This window comes from Heliangelus exortis, chromosome 1 (assembly GCF_036169615.1).
Source record: "Heliangelus exortis chromosome 1, bHelExo1.hap1, whole genome shotgun sequence".
NCBI classification, from domain to species: domain Eukaryota; kingdom Metazoa; phylum Chordata; class Aves; order Apodiformes; family Trochilidae; genus Heliangelus; species Heliangelus exortis.
Window position 1 is genome coordinate 76,211,671 of NC_092422.1, and position 22,314 is coordinate 76,233,984.

Here is a 22,314-nt window from a genome sequence, read left to right on the forward strand (position 1 = left end):
CCTGGAGGCTGTTACCCCATGCTGGTCCCACAGGTGAGCTACATAGAGTTCCAGCTCTGCAGACCTTCTTATCAGAGCTTGCCTGAAATGATACCTTAGCACTAGAGAACCTCATAGATTCACTGATTTCTTACTCAGAAAATACGTCCCTAGACTGATTTGTGTATAGGAAAAACTCATTTGGATTGTGACGTGAGGCAAGGGAGTGATGGTGACATAATAATCATCTCAGCAGGTGGGGATTGGTCTATTCTACATCTCTGTAGACTTCATACTGCTGGTATAGTGGAGCAGAAGCTTTCAGGCTTGACAGAACAGATTATTTTCCTGACAAATATTATTTATCTTTATATACAGGAAAGTACAAGGCAGGAATATCTGCCTTCACAAATGAATAAGATGTTATGAATTCCACAGGCATTTAAAAGTTTTTCTCATATTTTTGGTCATGTCTCACTTAGTTTTAGCCACATCCTGTCTCCCGCCTTGCACACCAAGGATGTGTCTCTCAGCTTGTAGGGTTAAGAAGATGGCATGAGAGGCAGATGTCCTGCCTTGGTGCCATTGTCTTTGTGCCTCTCCTCCCTCCACTGATGCAGCTGAAGTGTAAATGCCCTGGCTCTTTGGGATGGATACACTGGTTTTTAAAAAATAAGGAAAAGGCCTCTGGTGCCTGCCAAGTTTCTGCTGCAGGTGCATGGAAAGCCAACAGTGGCTGCCACCCCAGAGCCCTCCACAACCTTCCCAGATGAGAGCTTCGTGGTCTGTGGTTCCTGCCTGGGGTTTGATGGGTTCCTGCTCCTGGACAGGGGCAGGGCCACAAGCTCTAACACCTGGGTGGTCTTCATGGGCAGTCTTCCTGGGAGATCAGAGCTGCACACCCCAAATTCCTCAGGCACTCAGCACCCACTGGGGGACAGGTTGTGGATATCGAGGCAGTGAGTGAGTGAGCCCCTGTGCCCAAACCCCCATGGGGAGGGGTGTGCCCTGGGCTGCCAGGGATGTGTCAGTGCAAAAACAAAAAGCATGTGGAGGGGAGTCAGCCACCCAGTGCAGAAGGGACCAATGCCTGTTCCAGAAATGGCCACAGCAGCTCAGGCCAAAGGGTCCTGATACAAAGTGATGTGGTGGTGATTTCAGGATGTGAGATACAGGCAAGTCCTGTCTCTCTGGGGTCTGGCCAGATCTGGTTCCCACCCTGAATCAGGGATGGCCCAGACCAGCAGGAGCATGAGGGAAAGCAGGTTACAAAACCTCCTGACCTCGTCTGGATTAATGAACCTTAGCTGCTCATTAATGTCTGCCCCGGTACAAGAGTCCCCTCTGACTCCCCACGGGGCAGTTGCCAAATAACAAAATACAGACCTGCATTCCCTGAGAGAGACCAAGCTCTGCCTTTGGACCACCCCCCCTTCCACAGCACACCATGATGATCGTTCCCCCAACCTAACACCCAGGGCCAGAAGCACCACACCTCACTGGATCAGAGCTACAGCCACCAACCCTCCCCCCCTTCCCCTCCGCGTACCCCAGAAACACCCAACAGCTCCACAGCTCCACGGCTTGACCACCGGGCGCGGTGCGAAGCCACATTTTTATTCCGGACATCCCTTCCCTTGGCGGGCTCGGTGCCTTTACAGGGCAGGCCTGGGGTGGGTGTCTCCTCGGGAGGGTGGGCACCCAAGGCCTGGAACCCCTGGAGGCGGCGCTCAGCCGCACTTGCCCAGGCACTCGAGGAGCTCCATGCGGATGGCGATGCGCACGTGCCAGCCCAGCGGGATGAGGCGGATGAACCGGGCCACGATGGGTGGACGCAGCAGGTTCTGCACCGAGGAGGAGCGGTCCGAGTTGCCATAGAAAACCTGGGAGGGGAAGATAGGTGTTGGGCGGGAGGTTAGAGGGCTGGGAAACCTGTCCCCCTGAGCTTGGGGTGCCTGTGGAGAGCAGACAGGGAGGGGGAGGCTCCCTCTCCTCCACCCCCAAAATAAAAGGCATTAAAAAATAGAGGTGTGGACAGATGGTGTCACACTGACTGGGTTTTCTGAAGAAGTTGCTTCCCAACCATGATTCCTGTGATTCTCTCACCCCATTCTTTCTCTTTTGCCTTCCATCCCCAGGGCATTCTATGCTGTGAGCATGGCTGATCTTGGCTATGTGCAGTTCATGAGCCAGGCCCCCGGACAATATAGATTAAAAATGTATTTGGGGCCCCATTTCCCAATGCTTGGCCATACTGCCACAGCTCCTGCTGCCGTGAGCTGTGTTTCAGGGAAAGCTCAGCATCTCCCAAAGAGCTGCAGGAAGCGGTACTTCAGCAAAGCCACCAGAGCCTCCCATGCTGGGACGGAGTCATCCTCACAGATGGATGTAGTGAAATGAGGCAACCAGGTGCCACTAATTGCCAGGTAGTGGGCATGAGCTTGTGTTAACCCCACCTGTGCCTGATTAGGGCAGGCCCTAACTGCATATGAGCAGGATTAGGGAGCCAATAAAGCAGTTAGGGCTCACCCTAATCAGGCACAGGTGGGCTTAACACAAGCTCCTGCCCACTACCTGGCAATTAGTGGCACTTGGTTGCCTCATTTCACTACAGATGGACACAGAGGACATCTGGGATGCAGCAGCTGTGGCCTCCCACAGCCCAGCTGGGCTGCACAGGGACCACTGTAAGGTCTCCCCCAGTGCAAGTTTGTGCTTCAAAACAACCAGTAAGTAGTGCAGCATGAGAACGATTTGGTAGGTTTTGACTTGACTAGTTGCAGATTTTGTTTCAGGGGTTTTTGTGCACCATCATCATCATGCACTAGCCCCAAATTTATGATAAAAGGAGCCTGCATTTTGCAGTGCCCAGGTATGGTTGGGGTTGCATAGCCACAGCTGAGAAAGGGGATTTACCATGGAGGTTCTGCCTCCCCTGCAATGCCAGCTAATGCCTCTGAGCTTAATTTGGACTCCATTATCATCATTAGAAAACATAAAAAGATGTATTTTGCCCCTCTGTAACTGGTCGGTGTGGCACTTGCTCTCACCCCAGGAGGGATACCCCACTCTGTGCTGCCTCAGGGCATGGGCTGAACACTGGGGTCCATCCACCCCGCTGCCTCCACAGGACCCCTCTCTTGGGCACCTCCCAACGGGGACCTGACGCATTCATGGCAAAGAACACCCCACCCTTCCACCAGTGGCTAAAGTGTGAAGTTCACCAACCCGGTTGTTTCCAGTCTGGTCCTTGTAGTACACCCAGTTGAGGTTTTCGTCAGTGCGGTACTGCACGCTGTACTTGGTCATCCACTCATCAGCATCACAGCGCCCTTGTGTGAGGATCCCTGAGATCACCTTCACCTCCTTCAGGTCAATCTGCAGCCACTGCCCGTTGTCCTGGTACTTGGAGAGCCATGCACACCTGGGGGGAGGGACATTATAGTCTCCACTATGTCCTCTGACGCTGCCCTCCCAGGGACCTCTTGCTGCCCCCCCGTGCTGCCAGGAGATCGTAAGCCCCCACATCCACCCACCCTTGGGATCCCTTAGGGAGGCATTTTCAGACTCACCCAAAGCCTTGGCCATTGAGTCGGGCCTTGTTGGGTGTCCAGGAGGAGTACCAGCCTGTGTACTGCTCGGGGTTGGAGCAGCTTATCTGGTCAGGTGTGACAGCACCAGACTCAAAGCCCAGGGGCTTGTGGTAGGGGCACTCTGCAGAAGAAGGGAAAAAGTAACTTAAGGAACCCGAGTGGCTTTTTGTCCTGGTTGTGTTTGCATGTATGTTGTTGACACCCCTCTGTGGTTTTGTTGGTTCCTGTCCTCCCTGGCCAGTATGCTGGGCATGGTCTTAAACCTGAACTGCAAACCTTGAGGTATTTGCTGCTCATAGGGCATGGGGGTCTTCATTTCTAACTCCTCTTGTATGAATTTCTGACCCTAATCTCTCTCTCAAACTTCCTAAACCTGTGCTGCCTGCAGCATTTTTGGGGAAAAGTTTTATTCAGATGTTGTGGTTCAGATCTCCTTCTTGCAAGCAGGTGGAAGCAGATCCACAATTGGATCAACTGGATCCAGCCTGAAGGATCAAAGGATGGGTCAACCTGAATCCAGCCTTAAGGCTGTCGGCCTCTGCCTGGTCCTTAAGGAATACCTGGCATGGCTTTTCTTGCTGGGCTTTATCTTCTCCAGCTCCTTGATTTCTGACTGTGCCTGCATGGCAAAATTGCTGAGACTGCTCTGATCATCTGTCCACAAGAACCCTCAGATCATTCACACTTTCTAATATGGGGACTATCTTTGTATCCAGAGATGCTCTTCTCTTGTGAAAAAGCTGCACTAGTGGGGTGTAATGTTTGGTCCTGCTGAAGGCTCAGAGATCTCCATCTGAGCTTTTGCCTTCAGATCTTCAGGCTGCCAAACCTGATCTCACAGCTATCTTCTGCAGTAGCTAGAAGTTCAGCAAGACTCCTGCTGCCTGCAAAACCCCTAGAAGCAGATATACTAATTCATTATTTCTGTTGTAGGTCACCACACAGTGCTCTGGAAGGCAAGCCTTTGGTGATGCTGCTGGCAGAATGCCTGGATGCTACGTGGACCCAGACAGGTTTCTTCTGTTATGATAATTTTTTAAGTGAAGGGGTTATCACTATGTATCTAGACATACATATAAAAAGATGCTCACAAACTTCACATGGAGATTGCCTGGGCAAAGATCTCTGTCTTTGGATAGAGATAAATTTGGATATTTTTTTTCAAATTTGGAGCCTATTGAGCATGTGTATGGTCCCCCAAGGTGAATGCCACATTTTCCAGCTGAGTGTGGTTTATTTCATGGATTTCAGCAATGAAGGAGCAAGCAAAGCACTGCACAGGGTAAGATATTTCCTTGCCTTAGCCATACCTGACTGACCTGCATGATGCCTTGGGTTAAAAATGACTGACAAGTAGGGACCATCAGCAAGTACCCAGGGCCCAGCACAAGCATGGCCTCCCTGATGCAATGCCCCAGCGCCACAGCATCACAGTCAATGTCTAATTAGCAAGCCCCACCAGGTCAATATTGTATGCATCAATAGCTCATTAACATATCTTGCTTAGCTGGTACCTCATTAACATGTTTTTCCCCATGAAAACATAAAGCCACTGTTCCACCTTCCTCCAGGCATGGAAACCATGCTTTTCCACCTCAGTAAAACCACTTGCTTCCCTTCTGCAAGAGCGTGGCTGGGCTGAGGTGGCCCTGCATGTTTACTACTTGGCAGGCTTATCTCAAACACCCTATAGCTTTACTTTTAGCAACACTAATCTGCAGACCACACAATTGTAATGCAATTAGCAGGTCACCTTCTGGTTTGCTTGGTTGTGCCATGCATGGGGACCTGTGAAGTGGATGCCTGGTGCCCACATGGCCAAACCACCTCAACCAACCTGAAGAAAACTCATGCAGTGTTTTTTTAGGCTGGCTGCTTCCCTTCTGGCTGTGCCAGGGACAGTCTGCAACACATCAGCATGGCTGCTCTGTAAACCATCCCAAGGCCGTAGAAACACCAGGCCACACTGCTTTGTCCAGACTGGACTAGGCAAGGAGAATGCAAAATCCTCCTGCCCAGGGAGAGAGACATCTGTGAGACATGGTGACAGCTTCCTTATTCAGGAGAATAGCTTTCATCACTCAAGGATGATTCTTTACTCAGCCAGCACTCAGCTATATAATGCTAATGTATGAGAGCATCCCTCACTCCCAGCCTGGCCAGGGAACTTAGATCTGCTCCTGCCACGCACGTGTCCCTCAGCCACAGACAGATCAAGCCAGCCTGCTGAGTCTCCTTCTCTTCCCTTTCAAGGGGAAACACTTTTAAACAGAAAAATGGTTTAGATTGGACATAAGACATTTTATACAGTGGGGAGGGTGAGGCACTGGAGCAGGTTACTCAGAGAAGTCGTGGATGGCCCATAATTGGAAGGATTCAAAATCAGGTTGGATGGGGCTTTGAGCATCTTGGTCTATTGAAAGAGGTCCTTGCCCACAGCAGGGGATTTGGACTAAATGATCTTCAAAGGTCCCTTCCAACCCAAACCATGCTGCGACTCTCTGATTCCTTGGTCCAAGCAATAGCAGGGTGGTACCAGGCTGTAACAAGTATTCATATAGAGAATTGTACATTCTTAAGGTTAAACAGCAAGAAAACACACAGTAGAACCAGCCTAACATGCCAGGCAGAGATGCTGGTAGGGATCCACCTTGAGAAAAAGGACTTCCCAAGGGGTTGGTTGTAGGTATCTCCTGAGTCAGAAGCAGTTCAGCCCTTTGAAAGAGAGTACTGAGTTTCAGCAGGACCATGTCAGCTCAGACTCATGTTTGGGCTGGTGCACGAGGGTTTCTTCCATAAGAGACTGGAGGAAACCCTCACAACAAGAGATAAAATTTTATTTCTAGAGGTCTTCTAAGTGATTCTTCTGCATCACAGAGGCTGTCTCCAGCAAATGCCTTCTTCCTCACTATCCCTGTCCCAGCAGGCAGCCCTGTGGAGATATCAGCTGCAGAAGCTGGAAGGACAGAGCCTGAAAAGCCATGACTCTTTACTGGGGATGTCTGGGACTGCTCTGCCCTAGGGGTGAGACACCACCTATGCATGGCAGATGAATCTTTTCCTTGTAGTTTCTTTGGGCAGGGAAGAAGGCTGTGGGCAATGCTCAAGCTGAGCAAGCCCTGGGTGGATGTGCCCTTCACAGGAGGAAGGCACCTTGGAAGAGCCTGGGGGAAACAGATGTCCCAGCAAAGATGAGTGGAAAACCTCTGCACTTGTCAGCTACTTCAAGCCATGGGAGGGAAACCTTCAGGTCCAACACAGGCTTGAGATAGAAACGCCTGGGGTTTTTTTTCTTTCCCATTTCTGTCTGCATCTGTCTGCAAGCTCTGCCATATCTTCTTGTCAATACATATTTTCATTTGCTTTTTAGCTTGGCCTGGCTTCTACTCAGACCTCTTCAACAATAACTCATTTAACCTCCAACCCCTTTAGAGCAGCCACGGCTATTGCTGAGCACTGGGGTGACAATTTCTCCCATGTATCTCCCCTGGGGAAGCCGGGGGCAACAAAACACACCTCAAATTGTTGCACAGCCTCTTGCAGGAGTTGGGAAGAGGTGGCTACTGGTGGGTATGAGGCAGGTACCACTTTTGGCACCCGGCCCCAGAGGGCTGGCACCTCTGAACACCAGCAGGAGAGAGGCCTTCAGCTTCTGTAGGACACATGAGCTAAACCTGAGGACCAATTGGGCACCAGTAAGCCTGCTGGGGTAACACATCAGGGTAAATGTGGCAGTTGCAGAGAATAATGAGGGAAGAGACCAGAAAGCTGTAAACCATGATCTGTTAAGAGACACTGGAGGGGCTGAGTGGGGGCAGTCCTGAGACTACTTGAATGAAACACGATTGTGATCTTTTATTGTTTAAAAATATGCTGCAAAGAAGGAATAAACTGTTTTCACTGACCCCTGGGGTGAGGAGAAGATGTCACAAGATAAACTGCATCAAGGGAGAACCAACCTGGGTGCTACAAAAGGTTTCCTAGACCACAGAGGTATCTGTCCCAGATGCAGTTTCTGGGAGCATCTGTGCCAGGGGCTGTAGGGACAGGGCAGGCAAGCAGCTGCCATCACTGTCCAGCCTGGGCCACCCTGGGTGACCTCTCAAGGCCCAAGCATGGCACTTACTGCTGTTGCCCCTCTGCCTGATGGCACAGTCACCCCACACCTCCCACCAGTGCAGCTCTGCAGCCCCACCAGCAGTCAGGTCTGGAACAAGTGCCACTAATGTGTCACTTGTGCAGTGCAGTAAGCAACCTGTAGAGCTGCTGAAGGTCACCAGGCAAACATGGCTACAGGCACACTGACACTTTACCTGGCATGCATTCTAAGCTGTTAGTCCTGCTGGACCACCCCAAGGTAGGACCTCCTTGGCAATCACATTTGCAAGCCTTGCTGTGCCACAGCTCCAGTCTCTCATCCTAAAGGAAGAGTAAAAAGAGTAATAAATCAGCACAGCCATCAGCAATAGCAACAAAAGGCTAAACATGAGTTCTCAGGCTTAGGCAGACACTCACACCTGCCTGGACTGCTGCACCTTCCCTGAGCCGCTTCTTTCCTGCCAGGCTGGCACAAAATATGAGATGACTTCCCTTTGAATTCAGAGGTCAGAGCACATGCCTGAGTTTGCAGATGCAGGTGCCATCCCTCCTTCTGCCCTGAGACACCAGAGCCAGGCAGTGTGTCTGCCCCCATCATTCCACCCAGGAGCCAAACCAGGAGCTGGGGGTACTTACCTCTCCTGTGGAGAGGGCCAGTCCAGCTGGGGCAGTGGGCATGGAGGGAAGAAGAGAGAGAGATCAGAAATGAAGATGCAGCAAGCAAACGCCAGGAAATGCTATGAACGTTTCCTCTTGAGCTGAGGACAAATGAGTTGATGAAGGACTGATAAATCTACTGCTCTTCCCAAAACTGGTTGCCAAGGAAAAGCAAGAGGACACAGTCAGGAATAGGGCACTGTTCAGGAACAGTGGTACTCCCCCGTTATTTTCTTTTCTATGCTTTTGGTGTCTCCTCCTTCTGATCAGTTATGCCTGAAACATCCTGAGGAGAAAACCATTCTACCCTCTTGGCCTCTGTTTACAGCTAATTTCACCCCTATCCCTTTTTACCATCTTCCTGCCCCACAATTTCTGTTTCCTGTTCTGCCCTTAAAACATGTGAGCTGGTGAACTCCAAGGATTAAATCCCAGTCTAGCACCACTGCAAATCCCTAGTGCCTTTCAGGGAGGTGGGACACCTTGTGAGGTGCCTGAGATCACTCTAGATGAGATGGAGGAAAATAAAACTGTAAGTAGGTCTTCCCAGCCCATCTTACATATGAGGGTCCACTTTATTTTTTCTTTCTTCAATAAAACCATTCATTGTGTCCACAGAGGAAGAGCTGCTATTTTTGAAACATATGACCTGTTTTATCTCCTGCCTGTCACTGAGCAGTGGTTTTCTTATGAGCTCTTTCCTAGCTGAAAGGACTCTCCTGCTTCCCAGAGGAATCCAAAGTAGACTATGTAAATAGCATTTGGACTGGAAGAACAGTGCCTAGACAACTATGAAAATTAAATAATTACTAAAAAGAAGTGACTGTGGCTGCAGATAACTCACTGACACATGTCAAATGTCAAACATCAAATTTCCAATACCAGCAGGGGAAGACTGCCTTTAGTAAGCCACTAAAGACCAAGTTATCAAGCAGGTAAAAACTTGCATACAGGAACCATGAGAAACCCACCATCTCCAAAGAGAGTTTTTGTGAATAGGAAAAGAGGATCTTTTCACCAAATGAATTAGGCTCTGAATTATTCACCGAAATCTAGTTATGATTTATTCATTCATACAGTGTCACTTTGCTGAGCCTACGAAGCTCCAACTAATGCTGGAAATTTACATCTTGCATATCTATAGCAAGTTCCCTCTCAAAAGGCTCACAACCACTGTGCAATTATAATCAGCTGAAATATAAATGACATGCAAAGCTCTATTTATTACTGAAATGCAACTGCTCCTTGAGTGTGACACAGAGCCTGAATGTAGCAAGAGTCTGAAAGAGAGACAGAAGTAAAACACAGAATTATAACGAAAGTTAAAAAAAAAAAAAAAAATCCTTTCTTTAATGGAGGCATGTTCTCCTTTGCTTCAGTGTCCCAGGGCAGCATTTCTGGCACTGGAAACTTTCTGCATTAACCCAAGGTGTCAGTCCCTGGCAGAAGAAGTAAACATCAGTCTACAATAAAGAGATACAGCTTTTAGTCAGGCCCAAGGTGGAGGGGGGCACCCAGGCCTCATAGATCCCAGCAGGAAAACATGGGTGCTTGACTCTGGACCTGGCATCTTGGAAAGCATAGGCTGGGGGCCCTGTACAACACTGTGCTCCCCCTTTCCCAGCACAGATGTTACCCAGCCAAGCCAGAAAACCAAGTCAGAGGTGCAAGCTCAAGGCCAGGCACCACGTTGCCACCTCTGTACTGTGCCATATGGGGCAAAGCAGATCAACTTAAACAGGCATGAGGGGGCGTTAAGTTAATGCTGCCTGTTCTCAGATCAATACAATAAAGACCAGAACTTTATCACCTATCAAAACTGTACTGTCACTGCCAGCAAAAGCCATGCAGTGCCTCTCCTGTATGCTGATGCTGGAGAAGCAGCAGCAGCACCAGAGGCATGGGAGCCAGGCCAGTAGGTGCCTCTCTTGTCTCTCCAGCCCATGCCATGGTGGCTTTTCCTAGCAGGACAGGTGCCCTGCTCCAGGAGCATCATCTGCTTTGTTACCCTGAGATTTGGGAGCCAGACTTCCCAGCCAGCACAGCCTGCCATGCATCCCCATTGCCCAGCTCTGAGTAAACAGGGCTGCAGTCTCAGCTCCTCCAGTCTGCAGGCATGTAAGTTTCTTTTAGAGATATGTGCTCACTACATGTTTCTTAATTTCTTTATTCTCACATTTAGAGGCAAATTTTTGTGGGAAACCTTCAGTGGGTCTTTCTGTGTTTTCTTCCCGGAGGCTAAATGCACTTCTGCCTGGCAAGGACCCAACAAGTGGAGCCATGCAGAGGTGAAAACAAAGGTGCCAGCATGTCTCTGCATAAATACTTGCCTCCAAGCTGCAAATTGGACTTCATGATCTTAAAGGTCTTTTCCAACTAAAACTTTTCTACGATTCTAATTTCAAGCACAAAAGCTTTCTTTTACGGTGGAATACAATATTGGGTTAGCCCTACAACACAGTGGTGCAAAGACAGTGCCAGGACAGGGGCACGAGCATTCCTTCCCTCTGGCTGTCCCTAATGGCTGGAGACCTCCATCCCTCACCACATACATGGCTCGCTGACTTAAGCATCACAAACAGGAGGTGAACCTTGCCTTTTTGAGCTAAAAGAGGTTAATTGCTCAGGGTTTGCTGCCACTCAGCCATGTGTTTGCCAACAGCCACAGCTGCAAATGGGTCAAATGTCCCACCGGGGCAGTGTGGCCTAAGGATAACCCCTGGCATCAGGAGTGGAAAGGAACAGAAAAGATGCCCTTGCTTGCCGTCAGCTGGAAAAAGTAGTAATTGATATATTGGTGCATTTACAGCCCTGACAGGCTCTGTCCTACAAAGGAAATGAAGAGGAAAGCTGGCTGCCAATAGTCTAAAAATGTGATGGACAGCATGCTTTTATTGCCAGCGTGTTTGCCTTCAAGGAAGGTTACAAAGATAATTGGTAACTGTAGGTCAGACAGAACGAATTGCTGCAATTCATGGGAGAGTCATAAGTCCTGCGTGGCCAGGGGCTGTTGTTTTAGCAGAAGGGGACTAAAAAAAATAAAAAACAAACAAACAAAAAAAAACCCCAAACCAAAACATTTAAAAGGAAAGAGTCCTATTTACAGCCCTGGCAGTGCCCCAGGACATTGAGCAAGCCATCAGTTCAATGAAATAAACTATTATCTGTTCATGTTTGTGAGAGGCAGAGATACATCATATGCCTTTCCTGTCCCTCCATCCCACCCTGCAGCCTGGTGCATCCAGTGCCCTGCTGTGCACCAGTGCCACCCTGCCATGCAGGATTTGGGGATTTGGGTCGGGGGAAGCACCAGGGGATGATTTTGTGCCAGAGCAGCCATCCCTGTGGGGCTGGGCTGGAGCATGTGCCCCAGGGCAGCCCTGCTTGGCACCCACCACCAGGCAGGATGGAGGAAAGACAAATCCCAGGGACTGTCCCAGACAAGAAGAAGAGCTGGCAGAGGCAGTCTTGGGATTCCAGGGTGAAGAGGACATGGGATTTCTCAAGTAGAGGTGGAATAAAGAAGCAGACACAATTTGGGTTACCTGGGGAAAGGAAGGGGCAAGCAGTGCAAAGAGACTCAGCTGCTGGCATTTTAATGACATGAACAAGCAACTGAGTGTCTCAGAATGTTTGTGGTCATTAAGAGCACACTTAAACAAAACAGAGAAACAAAGGAGAAAAGTACATGTGGCAGAAGTAACACCACCAAATTCTGAGCACATTTTGATAAGGTCAACTCTGAGAAATCATATTGGATATCCTGACCATAGATGCATGAAAACAAGACCTTTTTTTTTTCATGTGGCTAGAATTAGCAACATTTGTACAAGCATGAGAAAGCACACTATAAAATAAAACAGAAAAATAAAATATTACACAGAATAAATGTCAGTCACTTGATTTACCAGGAAAAGTTCACATAAACGGTCATTGCAGAAAAAATATGCAGAAAATGCTAATAACTTTATTTATTGACTTTACAGTTCAGGTGACTTTGAAGCTTTAGCTAGAAAACAATTAGTTTTTCCTCTCATCTCTACACGCAACATCTCAGTTTAACAGAGCCCAGAGAAATGAGCAGAATTATTTTCTCTCCACTTCTCCCAGTGGAGAATACTCCCTCTGTGATGCAGCACTTTCTCTGTCTGGTGGCTCCTGCTGCATAGCTGTCACCTGCTTCCCTTCTGTGAATGTGGGACAGGGGAAAGGAAAACACCCTAAAAGCAAAACCAGCCAAACAAACAAAAAAGTGATTGGAGCCCTAGAAAAGGTGCCACAGAAATTGAAGAGGTGACTGGAATGAAAGGCACTGATTTTATTGACATCTCTGAGAGGCACAACAACTGCAAGTCCCTGTTTTCCACATTAGAACCACATTAGAGAGCATCATCAACCAGAGAGAGGTGAGGAGGTATGTAAGCAACACCGAGGCTGAGACACTAAAAAAAACCATTGTGATACCTCTGTGCCCACCGGGTGCTAGATTGTTGGTTGCTATATTATTAACCTAGGCTATTTTTACATCCCAGCCCTAGAAATCATGACAGGCAAGAGAGGTGACTCACATCAGGCTGTGCCAGCCCCAATAGCAAGTTGGATTTGGGGAAACTCGAGTCCCAGGCCACTGTTAATCGTGACATTTTCCCCATCTCTCCTGGCCCCTCCTCTGGTGGTGATGGCCCCAGGGACCCCTGCTGCAGCAGTAGCTGGTCCCCAGGTTCCCACCATCCCTTCTTAGTTGCTTTTGTTGTTTCTCCCTCAGGGCTTTTTCCTCAGGCTCAGTGTGGACCCTGTTGTGCAAACAGTTCCTTTATTTCTAAAGGTTTGGGCTTTAAATGGTCCTTGGGAGCTATGCTGGCAGAGAGAGACCCCCCCAGGGCATATGATGATCTGTGTCCAACAAAAGATTGTGGCAGCCAGGCTGGTTTGGTGAAAGTAGACTGTTCATCTGGGGGCTCCTAAACCCCCACTGGGCCAAATTCTGAGCCTGTTTCCCCTTTGGGTGACACTCTGGCCCTGGCACCCCCCAGGGGGGCCCCCCCACCCCGGCACATGTCAGCGTCTGAGGCCTCATCTCTGCTGATCACTGATGGGCACCGTAAGAGCCCCAGATGGAAGGCATGAGGACCAGCAGCAGCTTGTGGGAGGGAAAAGGGCTCATACTTCATGTTAAGCTCTCCTCTCGCAGGGATTTTTCACTGGTTTATTGTTTTAATTTCCATTTCATTTTCTTTATTTGAATGATTTTTATTTGCTCTCCATTTTTATTCATTTGTGTGGTGTCTAATATAATATTTACTGTTATTTATTTCAAAAACTTCTTTAATGACAGTTATACCTATTTAATTCATATTAATTTATTTCTTATGCCTGCTGTCTCCATAACATTTCTAAAAAATTAAATGTGGTGAAAATATTGGGGAAAAAAATTTTGAAAAAGGTCAAAATTTGTCCCTCTGCTTCTTAAAAGATGCATAATTTTTTTTTTCCAAAGTGTTCCTTTGAAAATTTTTAAGCAATTTCTGACCTTATTGACATGTTCCTTCCGTGTAGCTTAGAGCTACGAAGAACATTGTTTGCATAGTAATTTCTTTAGACGGATTGATTGTGCCAGAGGGTAGCACTAAAGATGTCATTTCCTGTGATCCGAGGGTGGGTTTGGGCCTTTCATTTTGGTGTTTAGTTCTGTTTTGTTTTCCAAAGCTGTGAAGGAAAAAAAAAAAAAAAAAAAAAAAAAAGTCTACCTTTTTAAACTGCTGATATGCTTTTTCCCTAAGGAGCAGTGAACACGGGTGTAGTGCTGCGGGGCAGGCATGGCACATGCCATGTGCTAAAAGCATCTCCCGTGTGAATCCAGGGCTCGGGGTGCTCCTCCTCCCCATATGGAGGGGCCCCAGCAGCTGCCGCGGCTCTCCTGGCAGGAGCCTGCCTGCTGCACCATATGGTGATGGTGATGGTGATGTTGCTGCTGCTGCTGCTGCCGTGGTGTCCCCGGCAAACACGATCCCAGCCAAAGCGTGGGGGGTGGGGGTCCTCCTCTAAGCCACTTGCTTTGCCAGAGAAAATAAGCTAAGCAGCTTATCACGGCATCAGTGCAGGTGGCTCGGAGGACTGACCTAAGAGCACCTCCTCCTCCTCCGTGGTGGGAGAGGCAGCGGTGTGACCTGGGCAAAGAGTCACTGCTGGCTCTTTAACCAGAAGAAGGCACTTGGACAGGGAAGCAGAGAGGAGGAAAAAAAAAAAATCAATTGAGAATAACAGTAAATTAAGAAAATAAATGAATTTCCGAAGGGGTGATACTGAGAAAATGATCCTGCAAGTAACTTTTCACTGAGAGCTCTCCGAAAATACCCTGGTGTGTGGGTGTCTATTAAAAGCAAGCTGTGTATGGGATTCAGAGCAACGTATAAACACACCCCAAGGACTAATCGCAATTATGCCACCCATCAGGAAAACAATGCCAGAATGGGTAAAAAAAGCCTCCTAAGAAGCTCAGGACCCAGTAACCTTCCCAAGTTGAATAAAGGATTGTGAAGAGAAAAGGTATGAGGAGAACACAAATGTTTGCTGGAAGATTAATAGGAAGAGAGAGATCTTAATTAGGCAGAGCAGGGCATGGCCAAGCATAACAGGATGAACTGAAGGCATGGCTGGTTGTGAAACACTTCCCTGTCCAGGTGATTTGGTAGACCAAAATAGACAGAAAGAACTGGGCAAAGGAAAACACTGAGAATTCAACATCCATGGGGGAAAAGCTGGAGTGTTTGATAAATCTGTCCCACACTCTGGCAGATCATATTCTAGTCACATATAAGTATTAGTAGGTCCAGCCCAGCACTTAACAAGAGCCATTTCAGCCTTTTTTAAGGTAATGGCAGCTTTGCCGTTGACTTCTGTGAAGCTAGAAGTTCAAATACAACCCAGAAAATTATCTCCTCATTCCACAGCTGGGTTAATTAAAATGGAAGGAAACTGTGACCCTGAATTTTCTGGCTTCTTCTAGCTCTTGCTTAGCTGCTATCATTGCTTTTTAATTTTCTGAAAAAATTGAGAAAGTCTCAAAAATGGTAAATACTTTTCCTAGTTCTCGACCTATGATGCTTTTTGTTCTTAAAGTGCCTTTGGAAGTTTTTTCCAAATAGCCAAAATACCTGGAAGAGCCCTTAAGAAAAGGCAGATCTCCATTGACAGTGCTAGAGAAACCAATCAGATTTTGATAAATCAACAGTTTTGATTAGTGAAGGACCAGTCTTTCATGTTATACTGTACCTCATTCTTCAGATCAGCATTATTATTTACTCACTGGCTCAGCTGCACTACAATTTTCTTTGCAAATTCATATTTTGACAAATTATATGGCAATTCTTTACACTGCAATTATTTTGTGAAACAGACTTTTACTACTGAATATTCATAGAGCTGTAAGAACACTGTTCACTCATGTACATAAATTACACGTCCCCTCCACAATTTTGCTTTCCCCAAATTATAATGCTTCCATCAGAATGTAGAGAAGAGCTTAATCTGCACCCCACAGTCCCTGGCAGTAGAAAGTATGGATAAAACAAGAAATACAAACAGGGACACAGAAAATGCCTCTCAGGAGGCAAAGTGCATACCTTTGTACCAGAAAAGAAGAGAGAACAGGACGCTTCCCATCTTGAACCTCATCTTTTCCTTCCTCTTTCAGGAATAGCTCCTTAGCATGCTGCTCAGCTTTCTGGGAAGACATGAGATTATCCTAAGCATTGCCTAAGCACCTTATTCTCCTCCATTCTCATTATTTTATCAAGCACCATCAAGCTAACCACACAATTATTACCGTCAAGCTCCATTCTAGAGAATGTGGCACATATAACAGTTTTTAAAAGGTAAAAAGTACAAAGGTACTGACACACAGAGTGTGAATCTGTGTATGCAGATGTGTGTCCAAATAAACAAGGATACATCTACCTAGAAAACACACATACCCCCTGCAGAAATGCAGATGTCTAATGCTCATAAAATGTATGTAGCATGTATTGTCTATTGTTTGCAGCATTTATTCATTATCTTCCAGTTATTTACTTCTACATTATCAATGCCTTTCTTAATAATAGCTGTGTGTAGAAATCTGCCCTGGCCTTACTGCTCTTTCAGTCACCTAATTACTATGGGCTGAAAACTGCAATTAGTAGATCACACAGAAATAGAGCACTTCAGTTGTTTACTTGCTAAGCTGTAAAAATCTCAAACCAAAAAAGCCAACCTCCCTTTGCTAACAGTTTTACCTATGCTATACTCACAACCAATTCACATCAAAGAGAGTTTTGTGTTGTTTTTTTTAAATGAGTGAAAGATTCAAGACAACAGACTGCTGGCGATTCCAATGGATCTTGCACCCCTTCCTCCAATCTCTGTTAGTTATGTGTAATTAGCACTGAATTTTTAATGAAGGTTTTTGAAAGCAATTGCTTCAGAAGCAGCTTGCTTTGTTTCTGAAGATCTCAGATTGTATGCACAGGGAATAGATTAAAGCACTGCACAGATGACATGAGCTGCTGTTGAACTAAGCTAGATTTGTCTTTAGTCTTCTGGTTTACATCCATTCAAAAAATGCTGTGCAAATGAGGATGCTGACTTTTTAAAAACTGTTCCCCAGAAAGGATTCATCTCACCTGTCTTTGGAAACCCACAAATTTGAAATGCCCCATAAGTGGGATGTCAGGTACATCGTGCCTCTGCGGTCACACCCTGTAGCGCTGATGCATCTTGGCCTTGCCAGGGCACGTGACATGGTTGGGACAAGTCTCCTGCCGATGGGGCTCAGTGCTTTGTTCAGCCTTGAGAAGTTTAACCTCCTCAACTCAACACTTTCCCCCATTTAATCGATCCTCAGGGAGAGGGAGGGTTATTGAAGGCAGACCCCTGACAGAGCCACCCTGCTTCATGGACCTGGGCTAGCTCTTCCCAAACACCAGGGAGCATCAACTCCTGGCAGGGTGATCAGTCAGGGCAGCTGATCACAGGCATCAGGAAGGGTACATTTTCCTAAGGGCAAGAGGCTGCTCTTGGTTTTCTCTCAGAGGCCTCATGCTCGTGCACAGCAGCCACCTCAGGGCAGCAAGAAGGTCCAGCCAGAGGGTGGAACAAACTGTGATCCTCACTGAGGCTACCAGGGCAGCCTCTGGGCATCTGCTTGTGTGTGGCATCTCACTCCAGGCTTTACATGGTATCTGGGCAAGGCTCTCTCCCCTTCTCTTTGCTGTCCAGTCTAAAATGGGATGTTGTAGAGGCAGAGATTTCCAGAGCTGATGAAGAAACTCAGATATCTATTCCCTCTGTGCACTGATGAAGATTTGGTATCTAAATCCCACGGGCTTGAAAATCCCAGCTTGAAATCCCTAAATACCTTCATCCACATATCTCTCGGAAAATTAGACCAGGGCTTCAGCCTCTCGCCTTATGGTCACCTACATACAGGTCACCAGGAGGCAGAGTGACCTCCCCAGAGAGAAATCACCCATTGCATTTTTTAAAAGTGTAACCAAATTCTTGCCCACCACCTCACACAGTTTTACATCTGCTTGGTTTATGGGCAACTCCACCCTTTACATAGGTCTTGATTTTGTGCAACAAATGCAAGAGCTCAGGGGATCATGTTGAGAAATAGCACAGCTGTGTCAGAGGACATTTTAGGCACAACATCAAGACTGATGCCTCCCCAGTTATAAAATTTCCTCCACAAAGAAAAAGGGGCAGCCTTCCTTCAAAAATGTGTCTGTAGCATTCAAAATACCAAATTGGTTCATGTGAGGAGTTTTAAGGTCTTTCTCATGTAGGAGAGTTTTAAGGTCTGTGTATAAATACTATGCAGTTCAGACCCTCTGTGCCTAATGGTGTTGATGGTTCTTTATTTTAACAACTGTAAACAGCAAAACTGTACTTCCACTGCAGACAGCATTGTTAAATGAATCACGTAGTTAATTCCTAACAAGCATACAAATGCGTTCAGGTACATAAGAGAGAAAACATTTTAAAACTAGTACACAATACAGCCTACATTTTGCCTTTATGAATAGAAACAATGTTTAAAAATAATAAAAATGAGCCTGGCACTGATTACGGAACGAAACTGTGGCTGGTACAAATGGTCCAAAGTAGGACTGGTGACATCCACACTGCCATGTAAAACTGGGACAGCAACTGCCTGGGCAGGCTCACTCTTTTGGCCATACATCTCCCCATGCAGCTTGTGTCCCCTGGCCTTAAGACATTTTGGTATGTTTACATGGGTCTCAGGTGGCTTGCTGTGTTTTCTTCCCCCAGGTTGCAGGAAACAACACAAAGACCACCTCGCACCATTGGGATGCTTTTAATCCATGAAGTAGAGATTACAGCTTTGCTTTTCCAGGGGCACAATGTGAAGTCATGGGAGTACATGAGAGCAAAGCCCTTAGGGTGGCAGCAGGGAGAATAAAGCTTAATGGAGGCTGCTTGACACCCTGCCTGGTGATGCTCCCTGGCACTTTTCCTTTCCCAGTTAGGTTAGTTGGCCTGAACCACAATTTTACCAGGGGTTTGCTATGAAACTTGGCTTTGCTTTGTTAACAGATATCGATATAGCTCAGCACCTTTTGAGGAGCCCCATGCCAGCATCTTATGCAGACTTAATTTCTGCTTATAGCTCACTTCTTAAGACAGAATTATGAATTTGCTTCTGAACACAGCAGAACTGTGAATCCACGAGCTCTTAAAACACACACGGGGGCCCAGAGCCCTACCTGGCACTTGGCCGACCAGGAGCATGTCTGAGCACATCCCCTCAGAGGGGAAGCAGGAGGCAAAAGCACTTACATTCAAGAGAAGTACATTTTAACGTAGTAATCTTGTATTTTTCCCAAAGTCAGAGTGCCAGACAGCTAAATCAGAGCAGCATGCATGGATTCATGTGTCTGGGAGCTGAACACACACAATGTGCAATGCCTCAGCAAAAATGTGTGGTAAACACGCTTTGGTTTTAGCAGTCAGGGAATGTACACACTGATACCTGTATGTGTGAACCACAGGCATCTCTCAGAAGCAGGATACTGGTGTGTTGAGAGCAAGTCTAACAATGCTTTCAGAGCTTGAGTCAAACCATCAGGCACTGGGTGCCCTGATGGAGCTATGGTCTACATATGCTGTTTCTTGAAAAAAAATACTCTTCTCACAAATCTGAATTGTGACCCTAAGTCCTCCTTTGAAAAGGAGCTTTTCTCTTACATGTATGAAAACATGATGCAGATAGTTACCCAGAGATGGCTGACAGGATCAGGCCTGCTCCATGATGCATGCACCTGGGGGAGCTGTGGCTATCATGAGCTGGGTAGGCACCATGGGATCACCACCCCTATTAGATGGGAAGTACCTACACCAAAGGCTTGCATATACTACATTAGGAGAAGTCTGATTATATGTTATTCAGCTTCGAGCCTGTATCCTTGAAGGAGCTTGGCTGTGGGAGGCAGTTTGCTTGAGGAGTAGGATGCATCACTTCTGTGGTCTGCGCACATGCTGCTAATCAAGGTAAGCAGAGGAAAGCCAGATCTGGGTCCATCTGCACTTTCAGGCTGCAGGATACACAGGCCCTTAGTATCATTGCAGTGCTTAATGTTATGACTTCATCCTGCCATGTCTGACTTTGTGATACATTGGTGTTTTCTATCCAAAAGAGTTTTTACAACCTAGCACAGGTATCCCTGCATTGCACTGCAATCTCTAACTGTAGCTTGCCCATACCCCAGAGTGTTTATTTAGTAACAGCAAGCACTGACAAAGGTTAATAGTTTTCTTAAGATGATGATGATTAAGGTAAGTTTCTTAATAAGATCCTGATTAAAGTAAGTTAAGCCAATTTTTTTCTTTCATCTTTAAGATAGGTAAATCACACCCTCTTGCTCTGATCCTGCAAAGAGATTCAAGAGCAAGCACCAGCTCAGTGGAGCTAAGGGACCCTCCTCCTCCTGCAGATACATCTTGGTCTCAGCACTCTTTAGGTCTCCCACGCACACACAGATGCCATGGCAGCATTCATGCCCAGAGGGTATCCTTTTCTAAAGCCTTGCACGTGCAGAATGAGACAACATGTTATAATCTAGAAGTTAAACCACTCCCACGCATGCTGATATGGCTTTTTTTTTTTTTTTTTTTTCCCAGTAAATAAAAACAACGAAACACACAAGGGAAAACAAGGGCAGTTTAAACTGCGTTTGCTAGCTGTGCACTGTGAAAAGTGCTGGCCTTTCCCCAGCTTTCAAACACTTCCCCAAGTGCAAAGGTGAAAGCAGCAGTGCTCCAGTCTGCCCCAACAAGAACACCTCCTGGGGGATGGCAGCCTTCACCACCACCATATGGGTGCTTGTGGGGCCTCAGGATCCACATGGAGTAGGCAAGCCATGGCTTCTCCCTGCTGCTACCACGGCTGGGTGTCTGCAATCTCCTTGGTTACCCAGCTGAGGGATGGCAGTAAGGAAGGGGATCCCTCGCCCACACTGGAAGGAAAAGGCTTCTCTTGCAGGTAAGCATTCATTCCTGCTGATGGCGAAGCCTTCCTGCAACAGCCATCTAGGGCCTAAGCTGCACCAGTGAGAAGGGGCCCAGTGGAAGATGTAAAATGGCCCCCAACAGCCCATGGATCAGGCAGGCTGCAAAGGAGGGGTAACCCTCTTTTATTAGAGGGTCACCCATTTGCCTGCCTGGATGATGTGCAGCTGAGCCAGGGTTCTACACACAGATGCCCATGGCCTCCAAGCCACTCTGTGCCTCCCCTCCACACCACGGGCATGGAAGCTACAAACCCTCACAAAATGGCCCCCAGGGTGTATGGTCTGGAGAGCAATTAGACAACCCTCTATGGCCTACCCTGCAGACCTGTGCCAGACAATGGAAATTTTTAGCAGAAAAGGGCAAGCACTGCAGCAATATTGTGTAAATTATGTTAGTGCTCTAAGGAAAAGAGTAAAGCCTGGAGAAGGCTCCAGGGAGACCTGTAGTGGCCTACCAGTACTTGAAGGAGGCCTAGAGACAAGCTGGGGAAGGGCTTTTTACAAGGGAATGTGGTGTTAGGAGACAGGGTAGTGAATTTAAAATGAAAGAGGGTAGATTTAGGATAGACATTAAGAAGAAATTCTTCAGTGTAAGGGAGGTGAGACACTGGCACAATTTACCCAGGCAAGTCGTGAATGCTACCTCCCTGGCAGTGTTTAAGTCCAGGTTGCATGGAACTTTGAGCAATCTGGTTTAGTGGGAGGTGTCCCACCTAAAGGGGTTGGAAATAGATGATTTTAAATGTCCCCAAACTCTTCTGTGACTCTGTTGGTAACAACTGTTATTATCACAGTGGACCTGTGGAAAAGATCCTGCCGAGCTCAGGGGGGCAGCTTTGTGCTTTCTCCAGGTTGCCACTAAGTGGAAGGTGGGGAAATAAACCGAGGCCCACGTCTGTAAAGAAAAGGTGTAAAAACTACTTCCAATACAGGAAAAGGAAACTTATCGGCATTGGTTCCACTGGGGCTCGAACCCAGGACCTTCTGCGTGTAAAGCAGACGTGATAACCACTACACTATGGAACCGCCACGTAGACCTGCAGCGGAAGCACTGCCCTTATTTCTGCAAACCTCCGCCCTTTCTGTTCCCCCCACCCCTCCCCCGTCCCGCCCTTGCTGGTTCGGAGCGCTGTTTGAGAAGGGGCGGGACAGAACCGAACCAGGCGGTCGGACTCTGTGTCCCGCTCCCGCTGCGGTGCCGCGCCGCCGGCAGGGGGCGCCCTGTGCTCGCGCTTATCGCCTCAGCTCCGCCGTGCCCGTCTCTCACCCCACCCCTCCCTTCCCCTCAGGCCCCAAAAGCCGCTGCGTAGCGTCCTGCCCAGCTCCGCGCTGCAGGGGTGCTACCCGGTGGTACCTCGCAAATGGAGCTTTTTTTTGAAGAAAAAAAAAAAAAAGCCGACCCAAACCAACAAAAAAAA

The 22,314-nt window shown here is 47.5% G+C and overlaps 1 protein-coding gene and 1 non-coding gene across 2 annotated transcripts; both read right to left on the reverse strand.

The window, feature by feature from the left end:
* Nucleotides 1-1,563: 1,563 nt before the first annotated feature.
* On the reverse strand, nt 1,564-16,050 carry RS1 (retinoschisin 1). Its single transcript, XM_071749175.1, has 6 exons — nt 15,950-16,050; nt 8,307-8,332; nt 7,886-7,991; nt 3,552-3,693; nt 3,208-3,403; nt 1,564-1,862 (listed from the first exon to the last, which is right to left on the reverse strand). Exons 1-6 carry the CDS (start codon nt 15,999-16,001, stop codon nt 1,710-1,712), a joined length of 675 nt encoding a protein of 224 aa, XP_071605276.1. The 5' UTR covers nt 16,002-16,050; the 3' UTR covers nt 1,564-1,709.
* Nucleotides 16,051-21,849: 5,799 nt separating this feature from the next.
* Nucleotides 21,850-21,922, reverse strand: TRNAV-UAC (transfer RNA valine (anticodon UAC)). Its single transcript has one exon. It is a non-coding gene; the product is annotated as a tRNA-Val (tRNA).
* Nucleotides 21,923-22,314: the final 392 nt, after the last annotated feature.

What these genes read in the sequence shown, in the direction of transcription:
- RS1 (XM_071749175.1), bottom strand. Translation starts at nt 16,001, where the DNA reads ATGAGGTTCAAGATGGGAAGCGTCCTGTTCTCTCTTCTTTTCTGGTAC. An exon ending in TGGCCCTCTCCACAGGAGAG is followed by an intron (nt 7,992 to 8,306) that starts GTAAGTACCCCC and finishes CTCTTCCTTTAG; the next exon opens with GATGAGAGACTGGAGCTGTG. An exon ending in CTCAATGGCCAAGGCTTTGG is followed by an intron (nt 3,404 to 3,551) that starts GTGAGTCTGAAA and finishes CCCTCCCCCCAG; the next exon opens with GTGTGCATGGCTCTCCAAGT.